General features: G+C 55.5%; 1 protein-coding gene across 3 annotated transcripts in view; it reads left to right on the top strand.

The window, feature by feature from the left end:
- Positions 1–17,844, top strand: part of CCDC57 (coiled-coil domain containing 57) — a 100,485-nt gene that overhangs the window by 68,440 nt on the left and 14,201 nt on the right. For 2 of the 3 annotated variants that reach the window (XM_075999840.1, XM_075999839.1), the window contains exons 16-18: positions 2,009–2,130; positions 6,434–6,562; positions 8,402–8,618. In XM_075999840.1, coding sequence (XP_075855955.1) covers positions 2,009–2,130; positions 6,434–6,562; positions 8,402–8,618 — 468 coding nt within the window. Of the gene's footprint in view, positions 1–2,008; positions 2,131–6,433; positions 6,563–8,394; positions 8,619–17,844 lie in introns of those variants that run through there. The other variant, XM_075999841.1, reaches the window with a different exon arrangement.

Below are 17,844 nucleotides of genomic sequence, written 5' to 3'. Positions count from 1 at the left end.
CTTCCTTATTATTTTTTTCTATTATTAAAATTTCTTTATTTTTATTTTAATTTACTATTTCTTTTTTTTCTTTTCCTTTCTTTCCTTTTTTTTTTTTTTTTTTTTTTTTTTTTTTGAGACAGAGTCTCGCTTTATTGCCCAGGCTTGAGTGAGTGCCGTGGCGTCAGCCTAGCTCACAGCAACCTCAGACTCCTGGGCTCAAGTGATCCTCCTGCCTCAGCCTCCCGAGTAGCTGGGACTACAGGCATGCACCACCATGGCCAGCTAAGTTTTTCTATATATATTAGTTGGCCTATTTCTTTCTATTTATAGTAGAGATGGTGTCTCTCTCTTGCTCAGGCTGGTTTCTAACTTCTGAGCTCTAGCAATCCGCCCGCCTCGGCCTCCCAGAGTGTTAGGATTACAGGTATGAGCCACTGCGCCCAGCCTTAATTTACTATTTCTTTTTCTTTTTTTTTTTAACTGGGTAAAGAGGAGAAGAAACATTTTTTTTTTTTTTTTGAGACAGAGTCTCACTTTGGTGCCCAGGCTAGAGTGAGTGCCGTGGCGTCAGCCTAGCTCACAGCAACCTCAATCTCCAGGGCTCAGCGATCCTACTGCCTCAGCCTCCCGAGTAGCTGGGACTGCAGGCATGTGCCACCTTGCCCGGCTAATTTTTTGTATATATATATTTTTAGTTGGTCAATTAATTTATTTCTATTTTTGGTAGAGACGGGGTCTCGCTCAGGCTGGTTTCGAACTCCTGACCTTGAGCAATCCGCCCGCCTCGGCCTCCCAAAGTGCTAGGATTACAGGCGTGAGCCACTGCGCCCGGCCTGAGAAGAAACATTAATTATGTCTTGAGGTATGTCAGATTAAAGGTAAATTTCCAAGATCTTTAGGTTGCTTACCATGAATTGAGTTGATGAGTGGATCTTCACTTGACATGCAGATTCATTTCTTGGTGAGAGACAATGCATTGATTACGACCACAATATTTAAGTTTATGTACTTAAAGTTTTGCTGCTTATTTTTTTTTTTTGAGACAGAGTCTCACTTTGTTGCCCAGGCTAGAGTGAGTGCCGTGGCATTAGCCTGGCTCACAGCAAACTCAATCTCCGGGGCTCAGCGATCCTACTGCCTCAGCCTCCCGAGTAGCTGGGACTACAGGCATGCGCCACCATGCCCGGCTAATTTTTCTTTTGTATATATATTTTTAGTTGGTCAATTAATTTATTTCTATTTTTGGTAGAGACGGGGTCTCGCTCAGGCTGGTTTCGAACTCCTGACCTTGAGCAATCCGCCCGCCTCGGCCTCCCAAAGTGCTAGGATTACAGGCGTGAGCCACTGCTACTTATTTTTTTTTTTTTTTTTTTTTGAGACAGAGTCTCACTTTATTGCCTAGGCTAGAGTGAGTGCCGTGGCGTCAGCCTAGCTCACAGCAACCTCAGACTCCTGGGCTCAAGCGATCCTTCTGTCTCAGCCTCCCAAGTAGCTGGGACTACAGGCATGCGCCACCATGCCCGGCTAATTTTTTCTATATATATTAGTTGGCCAATTAGTTTCTTTCTATTTATAGTAGAGACGGGGTCTCGCTCTTGCTCAGGCTGGTTTTGAACTCCCGACCTCGAGCAATCCGCCCGCCTCGGCCTCCCAAGAGCTAGGATTACAGGCGTGAGCCACCGCGCCCGGCCTTGCTACTTATTTTTATATGCTACTGTCTTTGGGTTTGTTGACGAATGTGTTCACTTCTGCCACCGTGAGAAACTGAGGGACGTGTGTGGTGGTGGCTCTTCCTGTCATGCCCACAGGCTCCACCAAAACGCCACGCGTGTCACGGCTCACGGTGTGTCCCCGCTCACGGTGTGTCCCCTCCCCCCCACCCTCCGCGAGCACACACACGTCCTCTGGGGAATAGAAGTCACTTTGGTTTTGAAAAGGAACGTGCTGTTCTTTTCGAGTATTTGTGCTCAGCACAGGAGGAATGATGTATCCACAGAGAACAAACACTCCCTGATCTTGCTTCCAGGGAAACCGCCGCGCCACCCACTTCCTCCCACGCCTGAACCCCAGCGCCCAGGCGTGGCCCCCGAGGCGCCTCCGGACCGCGGCCGTCGCGGGGTAGAGTCGAGGCCCCACGTCACAGCACAGGTACCGTACGCTCCTTCGTCTGAGAGACGTCTCCAACGGTTGTTTACTTGTCCTTTATGTCTTGCGTTTTCATTGGAGAAACTTCAGAATTCAACAAGTATAATATCGAAAGCCTCCACTTTTCAGTCTCCAAACATAGTTACCAGTAACATTTCGACGTGTTTCCTGCTCTTTTTTAAAATTACAAATTAGCCGGGCTCGGTGGCTCACGCCTGCAATCCTAGCACTCTGGGAGGCTGAGGGGGGCGGATTGCTCGAGGTCAGGAGTTCGAAACCAGCCTGAGCAAGAGCGAGACCCTGTCTCTACTATAAACAGAAAGAAATTAATTGGCCAACTAATATATATAGAAAAACTTAGCCGGGCACGGTGGCGCATGCCTGTAGTCCCAGCTACTTGGGAGGCTGAGGCAGGAGGATTGCTTGAGCCTAGGAGTTTGAGGTTGCTGTGAGCTAGGCTGACGCCACGGCACTCACTCTAGCCTGGGAAACAAAGCGAGACTCTGTCTCAAAAAAAAAGTAAAATAAATGAAATAAAATTACAAATTATATCGCACATCTGTATTACCATAGCTGTACCCATCTGGGTATTATTTTTTAAATCTTTACCAATTTAAGTTAAAAAAATGCATCTGTAATAAGAAATTTCTTGGGCCGGGCGTGGTGGCTCACGCCTGAAATCCTAGCACTCTGAGAGGCCGAGACGGGCGGATTGGAATTCGAAACCAGCCTTGAGCAAGAGCGAGACCCCGTCTCTACTATAAATAGAAAGAAATTAATTGGACAACTAAAAATATATAGAAAAAAAATTAGCCGGGTACGGTGGCGCACGCCTGTAGTCCCAGCTACTCGGGAGGCTGAGGCAGGAGGATCACTTGAGCCCAGGAGTCTGAGGTTGCTGTCAGCGAGGCCAACGCCACGGCACTCTAGCCCAGGCAACAGAGCGAGACTCTGTCTCAGAAAAAGAAAAAAAAGAAAAGAAAGTACGTTCCGACGTCATGCTGCTTTACCTCTGAGAAGCAAAGATGTCCCCTCACACACAGCTGCAGCAGACGGTCAAATCAGCCGGCACAACACTGACACAGCCCGAGGGTTCATCACACTTTGCAGTCACGTCTTCAGCCATTTTCTTCCGACCTCAGAGCCGGTCCCAGATCCCACGCTGCATCTGGCCCTCGTGTTTTTGACCTCTGACCTGGAATGCTTCCTCCACCTTTGTTTTGAAAAGTGCAGGCCGGTGTTTTGTAGCCTGTGGGTCTGTCTGAAGCTGCCTTGTGGTTAGAGTCAGGTTCTGCGTTTATGTTGTGGTTTACTACACGGTTCCCATGAGTTACCCATTTCCAATCTGCCACCGTACTGCTTTAGATACCGTAGCTTCGTGATATGTTTTAATGTCTCCTAGAACAAGCTTGCCCTTCCTTTATAAAATATTCTTGGCTGTTTTTGCACATCTATTTTTTTTTTTTTTTTTTTTTTTTTGAGACAGAGTCTCACTGTATTGCCTAGGCTAGAGTGAGTGCTGTGGCGTCAGCCTAGCTCACAGCAACCTCAAACTCCTGGGCTCAAGCAATCCTACTGCCTCAGCCTCCCAAGTAGCTGAGACTACAGGCATGTGCCACCGTGCCCGGCTGATTTTTTCTATATATATATATATATATATGTATCAGTTGGCCAATTAATTTCTTTCTATTTATAGTAGAGACGGGGTCTCACTCTTGCTCAGGCTGGTTTTTTTTTTTTTTTTTTTTTTTTTTTTTTGAGACAGAGTCTCGCTTTGTTGCCCAGGCTAGAGTGAGTGCCGTGGCGTCAGCCTAGCTCACAGCAACCTCAAACTCCTGGGCTCGAGTGATCCTTCTGCCTCAGCCTCCCGAGTAGCTGGGACTACAGGCATGCGCCACCATGCCCGGCTAATTTTATATATATATATCAGTTGGCCAATTAATTTCTTTCTATTTATAGTAGAGACGGGGTCTCGCTCTTGCTCAAGCTGGTTTTGAACTCCTGACCTTGAGCAATCCGCCCGCCTCGGCCTCCCAAGAGCTAGGATTACAGGCTTGAGCCACAGCGCCCGGCCCCTCAGGCTGGTTTTGAACTCCTGACCTCGAGCTATCTGCCTGCCTCGGCCTGTCAGAGTGCTAGGATTATAGGCGTGAGCCACCACGCCCGGCCTGCACATTTATTCTTTATGGATGTGTTTTATTTATTTATTTATTTATATTTCTGAGACAGTCTGGCTCTGTCACCCCAGCTAGAGTGCCGTGGCATCATCGCAGCTCACGGCAGCCTCAAAGTCCTGGGCTCGAGCAATTCTCCTGCCTCAGCCTCCTAATTTGCTGGGACTAGAGGTGTGGACCACCATGCCCGGCTAATTTTTCTATTTTTAGTAGAGATGGAGTCTGGCTCTTGCTCAGTCTGGTCTTGAACTCCTGGCCTCAAGCGATCCTCCCACCTCAGCCTCTCAGAGTGCTGGGATTACAGGTGTAAGCCACTGCACCTGGCCTATTATTTTTCCTGTAAATATTTTAGATTTCTAAGAAGATACAATCACCAGTGTAGTGAAAGCCTGTGTTTACATCATCCAACTAAATAAACAGAATGTTACAAAGTGTAACTCCTCTGAGTGTCTCCCCAGCGTCCCCTCCATCACCTTCTCCGGCCTTCCCAGAGTCTGCTGTTTCTGTTTCTCAGTGGGCATTTGACTGTCTGCTCACACCCAGCCGTCCGTCTGTTTCCGCACATTGCTTGCATCCCCCTGTATGTTTAGGGGTATCCACCTTGATCCGTGCGGCTCTAGCTCAGGGGTCGACCCACTTTTTTCACAAAGGTCTGGAGAAGACATATGTTTGACCTTAAGGGCCACACGGTCTCTGTTGCAGCTTCTCAAATCAAATCTGCTTTAGCCTAAAAGCAGCCGAGACCACACATACTCAGGCAGGGTGTGTTCCAGTGAGACTGCCTGGACCTCAAGATTTCATTTTATTTATTTATTTATTTATTTTTGAGACAAAGTCTCACTCTTGTTGCCCCGGCTAGAGGGCTGTTGGTGTCAGCCTAGCTCACAGCAACGTCACACTCCTGGGTTCAAGCAATCCTACTGCCTCAGCCTCCCGAGTAGCTGGGACTACAGGCATGCGCCACCATGCCTGGCTAATTTTTTTTCTATATATTTTTAGATGTCCAATTAATTTCTTTCTGTTTATAGTAGAGACGGGATCTCGCTCTTGCTCAGGCTGGTTTCGAACTCCTGACTTGAGCGATCCACCCGCCTCGGCCTCCCAGAGTGCTAGGATTACAGGTGTGAGCCACCACGCCCGGCCTATCTGAGCTTTCAGACTACAGAATTATCGTGTGTTGGTTACAGCCCATGAAATAACTCTCTAAACTGGAGAAAAGAAGACTCTACAGGGTCCCCCTTTAGGTTCCTCCCTATTTCTGATAGTAAATGGTGCCGTACAGAAGCAATAGGAAGAACATACAGAGAAGAACTCCTACAAATGGATAAGAAAAGGACAGATAATCAGGAGAGAAACGGGAAAGGGCAGGATCAGAAGCCGCAGGGAGGAGTTTCAAGAGGTCACTCAGCGGGACCCAGAGCCCTTGGTCCGGGGAGGGACAGGTGATGGGCAAGGATGGGCACGGGCTACGGGGGTGGAAATTGAAGCGTTTAACTGAACGTGGGCCGGGTGCAGCGTGGCGACAGTGGTCGTGGACACACCTGTGCCGGGGCTGGAGGGGCCGGTGCTAGGGCCCTGCCCGCCGCCGCTGCTCACGGCTCTGCACGAGGCCAGCTGCCCCTGTTCTTCCTGCTTTTTCCTGTTTCCTTTCACACCCCTCATGGGACTCCTCAATGCTCCCTTTTTGCTGCTGTTTCCCAGTCTTCCCTGCAGGGCAGGGTGGAGTCAGGCGTTTAGGCACAGGACGGGCAGATTGGCACCAGCTAAGGGACTGACAATGGGGCCCAGCCCCGGGGGTGCCAGGGAGCTGCCCTGGGCCGGGCCGGGCCGAGCCGGCTGCCCAGACCCTGCGGAGGAGGCTGCTCCTGTCCAGGTGCCCAGTGTTGGCGCCTGCTGCCTCCTGGGAGGGCGTGAGAAGAACTTAGGTTGACTTCAGGAAGCCTGTCAAATTTGTCCTGACTAGTGGAGGCAAGCATGTGCCTTCCTTTTGGCCTGTCACCAAATGGAGTGAGTCCCTGATACCAGAAATCCGGGGAAGGCGTTTCTTGCTAATCTTGTGGGCAAGCTCGTTGGCATGCACCCTCAATGACACCTGAACGCTTGAATTCCTCTTATTTAAATTTTCACAACAGGACACTAACCATGCTAAGAAAGAAAGTTTTTCCGAATACCCGGGAAAGAGCCGACCGCACTCAACACAGACAGTCGGCAGAAACGGGACTCCGAGAGGCCGTGAGGCAGGGGTGGCTGTGCCCGTTCAGGTACAGCTGGCGCAGGGGTGGCCGGGCAGGCGGTGCTGGGTGAAGCTGGGAGCCGGGGACCTGAGCACTCGGGCTTCTCAGGAGATGGCCGGGTGTGGTGGCTCACGCTGCAGTCCCAGCATTCTGGGGGGCCGAGGTGGGAACATTGTTGAGCTCAGGAGTTCAAGACCAGCCTGAGCAAGAGTGAGACCCCGTCTCTATTAAGAATAGAAAAAGTTAGCCAGGAGTGGTGCACACCTATAGTCCCCGCCACTTGGGAGGCTGAGGGAGGAGGATCGTTTGAGCCCAGGAGTTTGAGGTTTCTGTGACCTAGGCTGATGCCATGGCACTCTAGCCCAGGTGACAGAACAAGAAAGACTCTGTCTCAAAAGAAAAAAAAAGATGGCCTTGCTCTGAGCATTTGCCCCTGACCTGTCACTGCAGACTTCATCTGGAGTGATGAGTGGGCCCAGCAAGGACGATGGCTCTGTGGGAGGGTAATGGCTCGGTGGGAGGACAGTGGGTCGGTGGGAGGGGGATGGGTCAGTGGGAGGACGATGGGTCGGTGGGAGGACGATGGGTCGGTGGGAGGATGATGGGTCAGTGGGAGGATGATGGGTCGGTGGGAGGGGGATGGGTGAGTGGGGAGGCGGATGGGTAGGTGGGAGGGGGGTGGGTGGGAGGGGGATGGGTCGGTGGGAGGGAGATGGGTCGGTGGGAGGGGGGTGGTTGGGTGGGAGGCCAATGGCTCGGTGGGAAGGGGATGGCTCTGTGGGAGGATGATGGGTCTGTGGGAGGGGGATGGGTCGGTGGGAGGGGGATGAGTGGGTGGGAGGCAGATGGGTAGGTGGGTGGGAGGATGATGGGTGGGTGGGAGGGGGGATGGGTCGGTGGGAGGGGGGATGGGTCGGTGGGAGGGGGGATGGGTCGGTGGGAGGGGGGATGGGTCGGTGGGAGGGGGGATGGGTCGGTGGGAGGGGGGATGGGTCGGTGGGAGGGGGGTGGTTGGGTGGGAGGCCAATGGCTCGGTGGGAAGGGGATGGCTCTGTGGGAGGATGATGGGTCTGTGGGAGGGGGATGGGTCAGTGGGAGGACGATGGGTCGGTGGGAGGCAGATGGGTCTGTGGGAGGGGGATGGGTCGGTGGGAGGGGGATGAGTGGGTGGGAGGCAGATGGGTAGGTGGGTGGGAGGATGATGGGTGGGTGGGAGGGGGGATGGGTCAGTAGGAGGGGGGATGGGTCGGTGGGAGGGGGGTGGTTGGGTGGGAGGCCAATGGCTCGGTGGGAAGGGGATGGCTCTGTGGGAGGATGATGGGTCTGTGGGAGGGGGATGGGTCGGTGGGAGGACGATGGGTCGGTGGGAGGCAGATGGGTCGGTGGGACGGCCATGAGTCGGTGGGAGGGCACTGGGACACCTGAAGTGCACATGGCCCGTGACGGCCTTCCTCTCTGTGCAGCTGTAGCGACAGCCATTTTGGGCACATGCCCTTCGTTTCATCCCAGACTCCATCATGACTGGACAGCTGTTGCCCCAGACTTGTTTTGTCCTTTATTTTTATTACTGTCATTTTTTTTCATCAAGCTGCTTTAGTGCTATAATTATTTCATCCTTTATGTTCAGAGCAGCCCTGTGATTCAGGCTCTGCCCGTACCCCGTGTTCCCAGAGCCCAGATGGCTCTTCCAGCTGTGCTCCCAACCCTGCTGGCCTCCCAGGGGTCCCGGTGCCGTCCCCTCTCAGCCCTGTCTGCGCCACGCCCGTCCCCTCACTGATCCAGGAGGGAGCGGGTGGGAGCCCTGGTGTTTCCCGGGTTGGGGAGAGTGGCTCTCAAGGACGCCTGTGTCTTTTCTCGAGTTTGTAGAAGCAGCACAGAAGCCCCACGGTGACCTGCAGATCAACTCACCAGAAAGAAAACAGGTCCCCAAAGCCACCCCAGGCTCTAGAATTCCCTGAGGAAGACCGCTGCCACACCCACAGGTCATCTTCACTTGCCAGCAGCTCCCTGCAGGACACATGGAAGCTGCTAGACCTGGGCTCCAGCCCTTCTGGCCTCACCTCTCAGGACGACTCCCCTGCAGGTAGGGGTGGGGTAGTGTGGGCCACACCCAGGCCGTAGAGACCCAGCGCCCGCCTTCCTTCTATGCATGCAATTTCCTGCGCTTGGCAGGGCGTGGTGGCTCACGCCTACAATCCTAGCACTCTGGGAGGCAGAGGCAGGAGGATCCCTCGAGGTCAGGAGTTTGAAACTAGCCTGAGCAAGAGCAAGACCCCGTCTCTGCTATAAATAGAAAGAAATTAATTGGCCATCTAAAAATACATATAGAAAAAATTAGCCGGGCGTGGTAGCGCATGCCTGTAGTCCCAGCTACTCAGGAGGCTGAGGCAGGAGGATCGCTTGAGCCCAGGAGATTGAGGTTGCTGTGAGCTAGGCTGACACCATGGCACTCACTCTAGCCTGGGCAACAGAGTGAGACTCTGCCTCAAAAAAAAAGAAATTCCTGCGCTTTGGTTTAATAGCACATCAATCCCAGGTCTCCCCACCTCCCCTGGGGCCTGGCACTTCCCACACCGAGCAGGGCCGGCCCCGTGCGGCTCCAGCACAGGCTCCAGCACAGCAGCTCGCAGAGGCTCCTCGGGGTTCTCCTGAGATGGGATCTGGGTGCCGCGTGGGCCGTCCTGTCGCTGCAGAAGAGAGTCTCACTCTGTGCAGACCTGGTCCTGCCCTGCCTTGCAGTCCCACCCTCGGGCTCCCGACTCCTAAACCACACGCCCCTGAGCACAGTTATCGTGAAGTTTTTAGGGGGGTCTGTTTGAGGGGCCCCCTTTGGGGAGCTCCGTGAGACCAGTGTGCAGCCAGGAGAGAGAGGGAGGAAAGTGCAGCCTCCAGACAGGCAGCGCTGCGTCCCTGCCCTGTCCCCGTCCCCGTGAGGTGCGAGTGCGGGGTGAGCAGGGGCTGTCCTGCCCGGCTCCTGGGGAGCGGTGCGGTCCCGCGTGGAGCAGACCCGCTTTCACCGAGCACTCTCCCCGCGAGGGCGTTCAAGGTCCCGGTCCTTGGCCACCACAGACAAGGCTACCGCGCATGCCCGGGCTCCTGCTGTGGGGCGGGGGGGGGGGGGGGGGGGGGGGAGGGGGGGTAGGTTCCGAGGCGCTGCTTCCCCAGATGTGTCTGCGCTTCTCCTTTCTTCAGCTGTTGTCACCTCCCCGCTGGGCCTGGTGCGTGAGTCCCCACCACGCCCCCAGCGCCATCCGAGGCTGTGGCTCACCCCAGACCTCTCCTGCGGGCTGCGGCCAGACCGGAACTGTGTCCAATCAAAGTAGCGTTTCTGTTAGGAGGTGATGCACCCTTTGTACGTCTGTGGCCTCGGTTTCGGTCCTGTCTAGGTGTTGTGGCAGACTCGGGCCACTGCGAGCTTATTTCCCCGTTTCTTCTGATTCAGCGCAGGTTTTGCTTTCTCGTGTCGGCCTCCGTGGTCCACTGGGGATTCATCGTGGGAGGCGTCTTGAGGCAGGGGCCAGACTCCTTCTTGGGTGGCTGTTGAGATGTCCCGAGAGCAGTTATCGGATAAGCCGTGCTCCCCCACTTGCTTGAACCCACGCCCACTGCCGAGCTGCGCGTCCCGGGAGGGCTGTGTCTGGCTCTGGGTGTTCGTGCCGCTCTGTCGACTCGCGCCCTCTTCTCCCCAGGAAGGGGACGGTCCCCAAGGGACAAGGAGGAAACACGTCCCCCTGTGCAGAACAGCCTCCGCCCTCCCCTCAGCCCATGAGCACCCTGGGCCCTGCGACGCCAGCATACGCACGAGTGCCCGGCTGCCACCTGCCACTGGCCGGGGCCAGACGCTGCGCCCAGGGCCGCGTTGGCACTGTGCTCGCTCCCAGCCCCCCCGGGTGTCTGGCGGACCGAGGGTCTCCCTCACACCTCTTTCTCATAATCTCATCGGATCTTTTCTTTTCCTTTCCTTTCCTTTCCTTTCCTTTCCTTTCCTTTCCTTTCCTTTCCTTTCCTTTTCTTCTCTTTTCTTCTCTTTTCTTTCTTTTCTTTTTTTCTTTTCTTTTCTTTTCAACAGAGTCTCACTCTGTTGCCCAGGCTACAGTGAGTGCCCTAGCGTCAGCCTGGCTCACAGCAACAATGTCAATCTCCTGGGCTCAAGCGGTCCCCCTGCCTCAGCCTCTCAAGTAGCTGGGACTACAGGCATGTGCCACCATCCCTGGCTAATTTTTTCTATGTATATTTTTAGTTGGCCAATTAATTTCTATGTTTTTTTTTTTTTTAGTAGAGATGGGGTCTCGCTCTTGCTCAGGCTGGTCTCTGATCCTCCCGCCTCAGCCTCCCAGAATGGTAGGATTATAGGTGTGAGCCACCTCGCCCAGCCATGGTCACATTCTTGATGGTTTTTTCCCCTGCAATACACTGAGATAACAGGGAGAGGAAGGGAAGTCCATTGTGGTTTTTTTCCAAGGGCCTGTTAATCTGTAAGGGCCTAGTTCAGAATACCAAGGAGTCTCATTCTGAGGTGAAATTTCCTGGGCTCCTTCAGTCCATTTTACGATAAAAAGTTCCCGAGCGGGAGAGCGCGGTCAACTGCACGGGATGCTGTGGGGTCCAGGCAGCTCAGGACAGAGAAGTGACCCCTGCTTTCTGCAAGGCGAAGGTGACCGGAGGTCGTCAGCCTGGCCTCGGGGGAGGGGCAGGGCTTCATCCCGCTGTCCAGGCTGAAGAGGAGCAGTGGGGTTGGACAACTCGGGGAACTTGGCTCTGGGAAGCAGCAGCTAAGCAGCTCCTACTTGGGTAGGAGCTGTGGGGAGCAGGTGGGGACCCGGCAGTGGCAGGACTCCATGGGGGAGGCGGGCAGTCTCGGGAGCAGGCTGGAGCTGGCACTGGGCGCCACGGGCTGGGCTGCGCTCGGACAGGGCAGAGGCAGAGGGGGGTGCCGGGGCCGGCAGGTGGGCGGCGGCTGGAGCTGCACCTGCCCAGCCTGCAGGTGGAGACGCCAGGTCAGAGACGAGGCGCAGCGCGAGTCCTGTGGGGAGCAGGCGGCTGGTGGCCGCGTACGATGGCGCAGGTCCTCCTGAGGCGTGGAGTGTGGCCGCAGGGACGGCTCCCAGTGCCACCACTCGGAGCAGCCCGAAGTGGCAGCTGGGATAAAAGTCGCGAGGGGCAGGGGTGCTGTGAGCCGGTGAAGGAGCTTTGGCTGCATGTACCAGGCAGCCTGTGCCGGTGACGTGAAGCAGGGCGCCCGCCTCGCCTCGCCTCAGCTCCACGGAACGTGACGTGCTCCCCGGAACAAGGAGCCGACCGAGGGGATCCGTGTGCTGAGCACCCAGAACGTTCCTGCACGTGGTCTGCCCGGCACCACAGTGGGGCGCGCTGGGGGAGGGGCATATCAGCTGGCAGGAGTGAGGGCCTGGGCTGGCCCCTGCGCTCCTGCCCTCCTGGTTCCAAGAGGCTGCAGCAGCTCCGGGCATTGCGGCAGAAGATGGAGGCGTGTTCTCTCCTCCTGCTGCCGCCTCTCATTGACGGAGGAGGAGCCCCCCTGGAGCTCCCAGCAGACCTGCGCTTCCTTCTTGGGGCGGTGTGGGTCACGTTCCCCCCACCCGCCAGTCACCAGGCGACTGTCTTAGACTCTGCAGGAGTGAGGTCGCCCCTGAGAGCCTGGCGCCCAGAGCTGACCGTCTGGGGTCCCTGGCGTGAATGCTGGGAGGGGCTGCCACCGTCTCAGGGTGGGTGCGGGAGCCGGGCTGCGGGGCCACCCTGCAGGCCGGAGGTCAGCTGGTTCAGCACAGGTCCACCGTGCTTCGGTTCAGCATGCGAAAGATTCAGTTGAGAGGAAAAGATTGAAATTACTAAAGTAGTTTTAGTTGCTTAATTATCTATGAAGTTTCTTTGTGTTCTCCTTGTGTCCTGAATACTTGAGCATGAATAATTCCCTATGTGATATTCTTGCTCTGTGTAAGAGTACTTTTTCTTGAAAAACCCAGAAAGCAGGCCAGGCTCATGCAGTGAGCAATGCAGTGGCTCACGCCTGTCATCCCAGCACTCTGGGAGCCCAAGGCGGGAGGATCGCTTGAGGCCAGGAGATCAAGACCAGCCTGAGGAAGAGCGAGACCCCCCCCCCCATCTCTACTAAAAATAGAAAAATCAGCCGGGCATGGTGGCGCATGCCTGTAGTCCCAGCTACTTGGGAGGCTGAGGCAGGAGGATCACTTTAGCCTGGAAGTTTGAGGTTGCTGTGAGCTGTGATGACACCATGGTACTCTAACCAGGGTGACAGAGTAAGACTCTGTCTCACACACAAAAAAAATTGAAACCTGGAAAACAGAATTTGTATGCAAAGTGAGAACACAGAAGGTGAGCTCTCTCTCCGGTTGACGTCGGGTGAAGCATGGCGTGGGGGGCCCTCCTCAGACCCGCAGTCTGTGAGCTCCGTTCGAGAAACCGAGAGAAATTTCCTCTGCGTTCCTTTTTTACGTATTCGGTGCGTCCTCCCTGGCAGAGTGTGAGTAGGACAAGGCACAGAGTTAAAAATGATAATGAGATGACCCCGAGAAAGTCACCACCTTAGTAGCATCTACCCTTTGGTGGCTGAAGAGCCGCCGTAACACGTGGCATTCCTGGAGAGCAGGCGCTGTGCTGCGCTCAGCCTGTCTTGGTTTTGAGATGGGACCCGAGCCCCCCTCTGCCCTGCTCTGTCCACACCCGATCCTTTGCCAGCCTCCCAGGAGGGTCCAGCTCTGAACCAGGCTTCCTGTCTCCTTCGGTTTTTTTTTTTTTTTTTTTTTTTTGTGACAGCCTCAGGGGGTCCCCTGCATGGCCAGGCGAAGCCGGAGCCTCCCACCCCGTCAACCTCCCCTCTTCCCCAGCCCCCACAGGGCTCCACCGGCCCCGCCCCCACTCCGGCCACCTTCACACCCCCAGGGCCCAGCTTCCGCCCTCCGCCCCCAGGCCAGGCTGTTTTTCCTATCTATCTTGATGTCATCTGCTTCAAGAATGCCCCTGAGGGAGGGGCACCATCCTGGATCCCTGTCCCTGCTCTCTGCTGCCCCTCACTGAGCACCGGGAGATAATGGGAAGCATGGGGCGCGGGTCCTGCTTCCGCAGCCGGGGGACCTAAGGGTGGATCAATCAGAGAACCGGGTTGTTCTGCACGTGGCCCTGTCCGTCCCCGTTCACCTTCAGGACTGGTCGAGCTCTGCGCTCTGCTCTTTCCCTTCTTACTGCTCACTTGACCAGTCCTGTAGAAAAATGGAAAATATTGAATAAGTATTAAACATAAAGGCAGCTGTTTTCTCAAGTTGAAGTAACCTTCAGTGTAATGCTAATCAAAATACAGTATTTCTCTTGAACCCAAATAAGTGGATTTTCAAGTTCTAGAGCAATAAAAGTGCAGGGAGAGGCCAGGTGTGGTGGCTCACACCTGTAATCCTAGCACTCTGGGAGGCTGAGGTGGGTGGATTGCTCAAGGTCAGGAGTTGGAAACCAGCCTGAGCAAGAGCGAGACCTTGTCTCTACTAAAAATAGAAAGAAATTAGCTGAACAACTAATATATATAGGAAAAATTAGCCGGGCGCATGGTGGCGCATGCCTGTAGTCCCAGCTACTCTGGAGGCTGAGGCAGGAGGATTGCTTGAGCTCAGGAGTTTGAGGTTGCTGTGAGCTAGGCTGATGCCACGGCACTCTAGCCCGGGCAGCAGAGTGAGACTCTGTCTCAAAAAAAAAAAAAAAAAACTTCAGGATGTGGCTTCCTGCTGTCAGCATCAGCTCTGAGTGTGGGTTCCCACTCTAGATGTGGGGTGCAGCTCTGTGAGTGGGGTGCTGCTCTGCATGTGGGGTGCAGCTCTGAGTGTGGGGTGCCACTCTGTATATGGGGTGCAGCTCTGAGCGTGGGGTGCAGCTCTGACTGTGGGGTGCAGCTCTGACTGTGGGGTGCAGCTCCGAGCGTGGGATGCTGCTCTGAGCGTGGGGTGCAGCTTTGAGTGTAGGTTCCCACTCTAGATGTGGGGTGCAGCTCTGAGCGTGGGGTGCAGCTCTGAGCGTGGGGTGCAGCTCTGAGTGTGGGATGCTGCTCTGAGCGTGGGGTGCAGCTTTGAGTGTAGGTTCTCACTCTAGATGTGGGGTGCAGCTCTGAGCGTGGGGTGCAGCTCTGAGTGTGGGTACCCACTCTAGATGTGGGGTGCAGCTCTGAGTGTGGGGTGCCGCTCTAGATGTGGGGTGCAGCTGAGTGTGGGGTGCTGCTCTGTGGGTTCTCACTCTAGATGTGGGGTGGAGCTAAGTGTGGGGTGCGGCTCTGAGTGTGGGGTGCAGCTGAGTGTGGGGTGAGGCTCTGAGCATGGGGTGCAGCTCTGAGTGTGGGGTGCAGCTCTGCTCGTGGGGTGCAGCTCTGAGTGTGGGGTGCAGCTGAGTGTGGGGTGCGGCTCTGAGTGTGGGGTGCCGCTCTGAGTGGGATGCAGCTGAGTGTGGAGTGCAGCTCTGAGCGTGAGGTGCAGCTCTGAGTGTGGGGTGCAGCTCTGAGCGTGAGGTGCAGCTCTGAGCGTGAGGTGCAGCTCTGAGCGTGGGGTGCAGCTCTGAGCGTGAGGTGCAGCTCTGAGTGTGGGGTGCCGCTCTGAGTGTGGGGTGCCGCTCTGAGCGGGATGCAGCTGAGTGTGGAGTGCAGCTCTGAGCGTGAGGTGCAGCTCTGAGTGTGGGGTGCAGCTGAGTGTGGGGTGCGGCTCTGAGCGTGGGGTGTAGCTCTGAGTGTGGGTTCCCACTCTAGATGTGGGGTGCAGCTCTGCTCGTGGGGTGCAGCTCTGAGTGTGGGGTGCAGCTCTGAGTGTGGGGTGCGGCTCTGAGCATGGGGTGCAGCTGAGTGTGGGGTGCAGCTGAGTGTGGGGTGCGGCTCTGAGTGTGGGTTCCCACTCTAGATGTGGGGTGCAGCTCTGAGCGTGGGGTGCGGCTCTGGGGCTTCTCGGAACCACTCGTCGCGGTGGCAGCGCACAGCTGTCTCCGCCCCTGTGGGGACCGCGGGCTGCGCCGCTCTCCAGGACGTGGGTTGGGTGTTTGCAGGCGACTAGAAGAGGGTCAACCTGGGATGTGGGTGAAGAAATCACAAGTTTCTAAGATAATTGTTTCACCTCAAAACTAATCGAGCGGGAGGCCAGGCACTGTGGCTCACGCCTGCAATCCTAGCACTCTGGGAGGCCGAGGCAGGCGGATCGCTCAAGGTCGTCAGGAGTTCGAAACCAGCCTGAGCAAGAGCGAGAAATTAATTGGCCAACTAATATATATAGAAAAAATTAGCCAGGCATGGTAGCGCATGCCTGTAGTCCCAGCTACTCGGGAGGCTGAGGCAGGAGGATCGCTACAGCCCAGGAGATGGTGAGCTAGGCTGACCCCACGGCACTCACTCTAGCCTGGGCAACAAAGCGAGACTCTGTCTCAAAAAATAATAATAATAATCGAGCAGGAAAGATATTCACCAGTGCAACAAAAGCCATGCACAGCGAGTCACTCAGCGGGTCAAGCCCACGCACCTGGGGACACAGCCTCGGGCAAGGCCTGTTGCAGCTGGGGGTGTCGCGCCTAATCTGTCCCGGGCTCAGTGCTGGGCGGCTCACCTGAGCAGGGCGGCTGCAGCCCCTCAGGTTCCTAGCGAGGCCCCCCTGGACAGGCGAGAGCCCTGTTCCTCTCTTCTTCCCTTCCCGTCCTCTGTCCGGCACCCCCAGACCTGCGTGTGCTCCGAGTGCAGAGACGTATTTTCAGACGTGTGTGTGTATCCTTCCCTTCCTTTTTCCTTTCCTTTCCTTCCCTTCCTTTTTCCTTTCCTTTCCTTTTTCCTTTCCCTTCCTTTTTCTTCTCCCTTCCTTTTTCTTTTCCTTTCCTTTCCCTTTTACTTTCCTTTTCTCCTTTCCTTTCCCTTCCTTTCCCCTTCCCCTTCCCTTTCCTTTCCTTCTCATCACTGTGGGCAGCTTGCATTTTTATCACGTCTGCAGTGTTTTTCTGTGTTAGCCGCAGAGCTGACAGCTTTCCGGCAGTGCAGTGAGCCACTCGCAGGCTCACCTTTCGGTTCCGTGTGTCCCACCTGCGTGGACCGCGTGGCGTGTGCGCCCGTGGGCGTCTGCTGTTGGGACAGCACTGGGAGGGAGCAGCTGGGTCAAAGGCGCGTCCTCCGGTCGTTGCCACAGCGCCTCACGCCCTTGGCGCGGCTCCTGCCCCTGGCTGCGGGTGTGCCTGGTGTCCCGAGCCTGTCCTCGCTCCAGCACCGCTGGATTTCCTCCATTGTTTTCTTTTCTTTCTTTCTTTTTTTTTTTTTTTTTGAGACAGAGTCTCGCTTTGTTGCCCAGGCTAGAGTGAGTGCCGTGGCGTCAGCCTAGCTCACAGCAACCTCAAACTCCTGGGCTTGAGTGATCCTTCTGCCTCAGCCTCCCGAGTAGCTGGGACTACAGGCATGCGCCACCATGCCCGGCTAATTTTTTATATATATATCAGTTGGCCAATTAATTTCTTTCTATTTATAGTAGAGACGGGGTCTCGCTCTTGCTCAGTCTGGTTTTGAACTCCTGACCTTGAGCAATCCGCCCGCCTCGGCCTCCCAAGAGCTAGGATTACAGGCGTGAGCCACAGCGCCCGGCCTTCCTTACTGGTTTTAATTTGCAATTTTTAAACCCTCACCAGCCATTTCCCACGTCCGTGTTAATAAGGTTCTGCACTCTGGCCGGGCGCTGTGGCTCACGCCTGTAATCCTAGCTCTTGGGAGGCCGAGGCGGGCGGATTGCTCAAGGTCAGGCGTTCAAAACCAGCCTGAGCAAGAGCAAGACCCCGTCTCTACTATAAATAGAAAGAAATTAATTGGCCAACTGATATATATACAAAAAATTAGCCGGGTATGGTGGCGCATGCCTGTAGTCCCAGCTACCCGGGAGGCTGAGGCAGAAGGATCACTCGAGCCCAGGAGTTTGAGGTTGCTGTGAGCTAGGCTGACGCCACGGCACTCACTCTAGCCTGGGCAACAAAGCGAGACTCTGTCTCAAAAAAAAAAAAAAAAAAAAGGTTCTGCACTCTTTTCAGAGGCGACTGGGAAAGCTATACCGGTAACAGGAAAGGGGCGTCCCGTTGTGATTTCTAGAAGCGAGCAGTGCGGAGGGCAGACAGGAGGGTTCTGGGAAGGGCCTTCCTGCGCCCGTGTCTGCAGACAGGCGAGGCGCGGGGAGCATGGCCAAAGCCACGGCCGGACGGCGTCCTGCTGCCCACCCGGGCTGAGGTCCGTCAGCCGCAGCCGCGAAGCTGCTTGCTGTGAGGGCCCAGGCGTGTGCGACCACCCAGGGCCCCGAGGT

The sequence above is a fragment of the Microcebus murinus genome, unplaced genomic scaffold (assembly GCF_040939455.1).
Source record: "Microcebus murinus isolate Inina unplaced genomic scaffold, M.murinus_Inina_mat1.0 scaf010_hap2_Mmur4.0, whole genome shotgun sequence".
In the NCBI taxonomy this organism is placed as follows: Eukaryota; Metazoa; Chordata; class Mammalia; order Primates; family Cheirogaleidae; genus Microcebus; species Microcebus murinus.
This window is presented reverse-complemented; position numbering and strand designations above follow the sequence as displayed.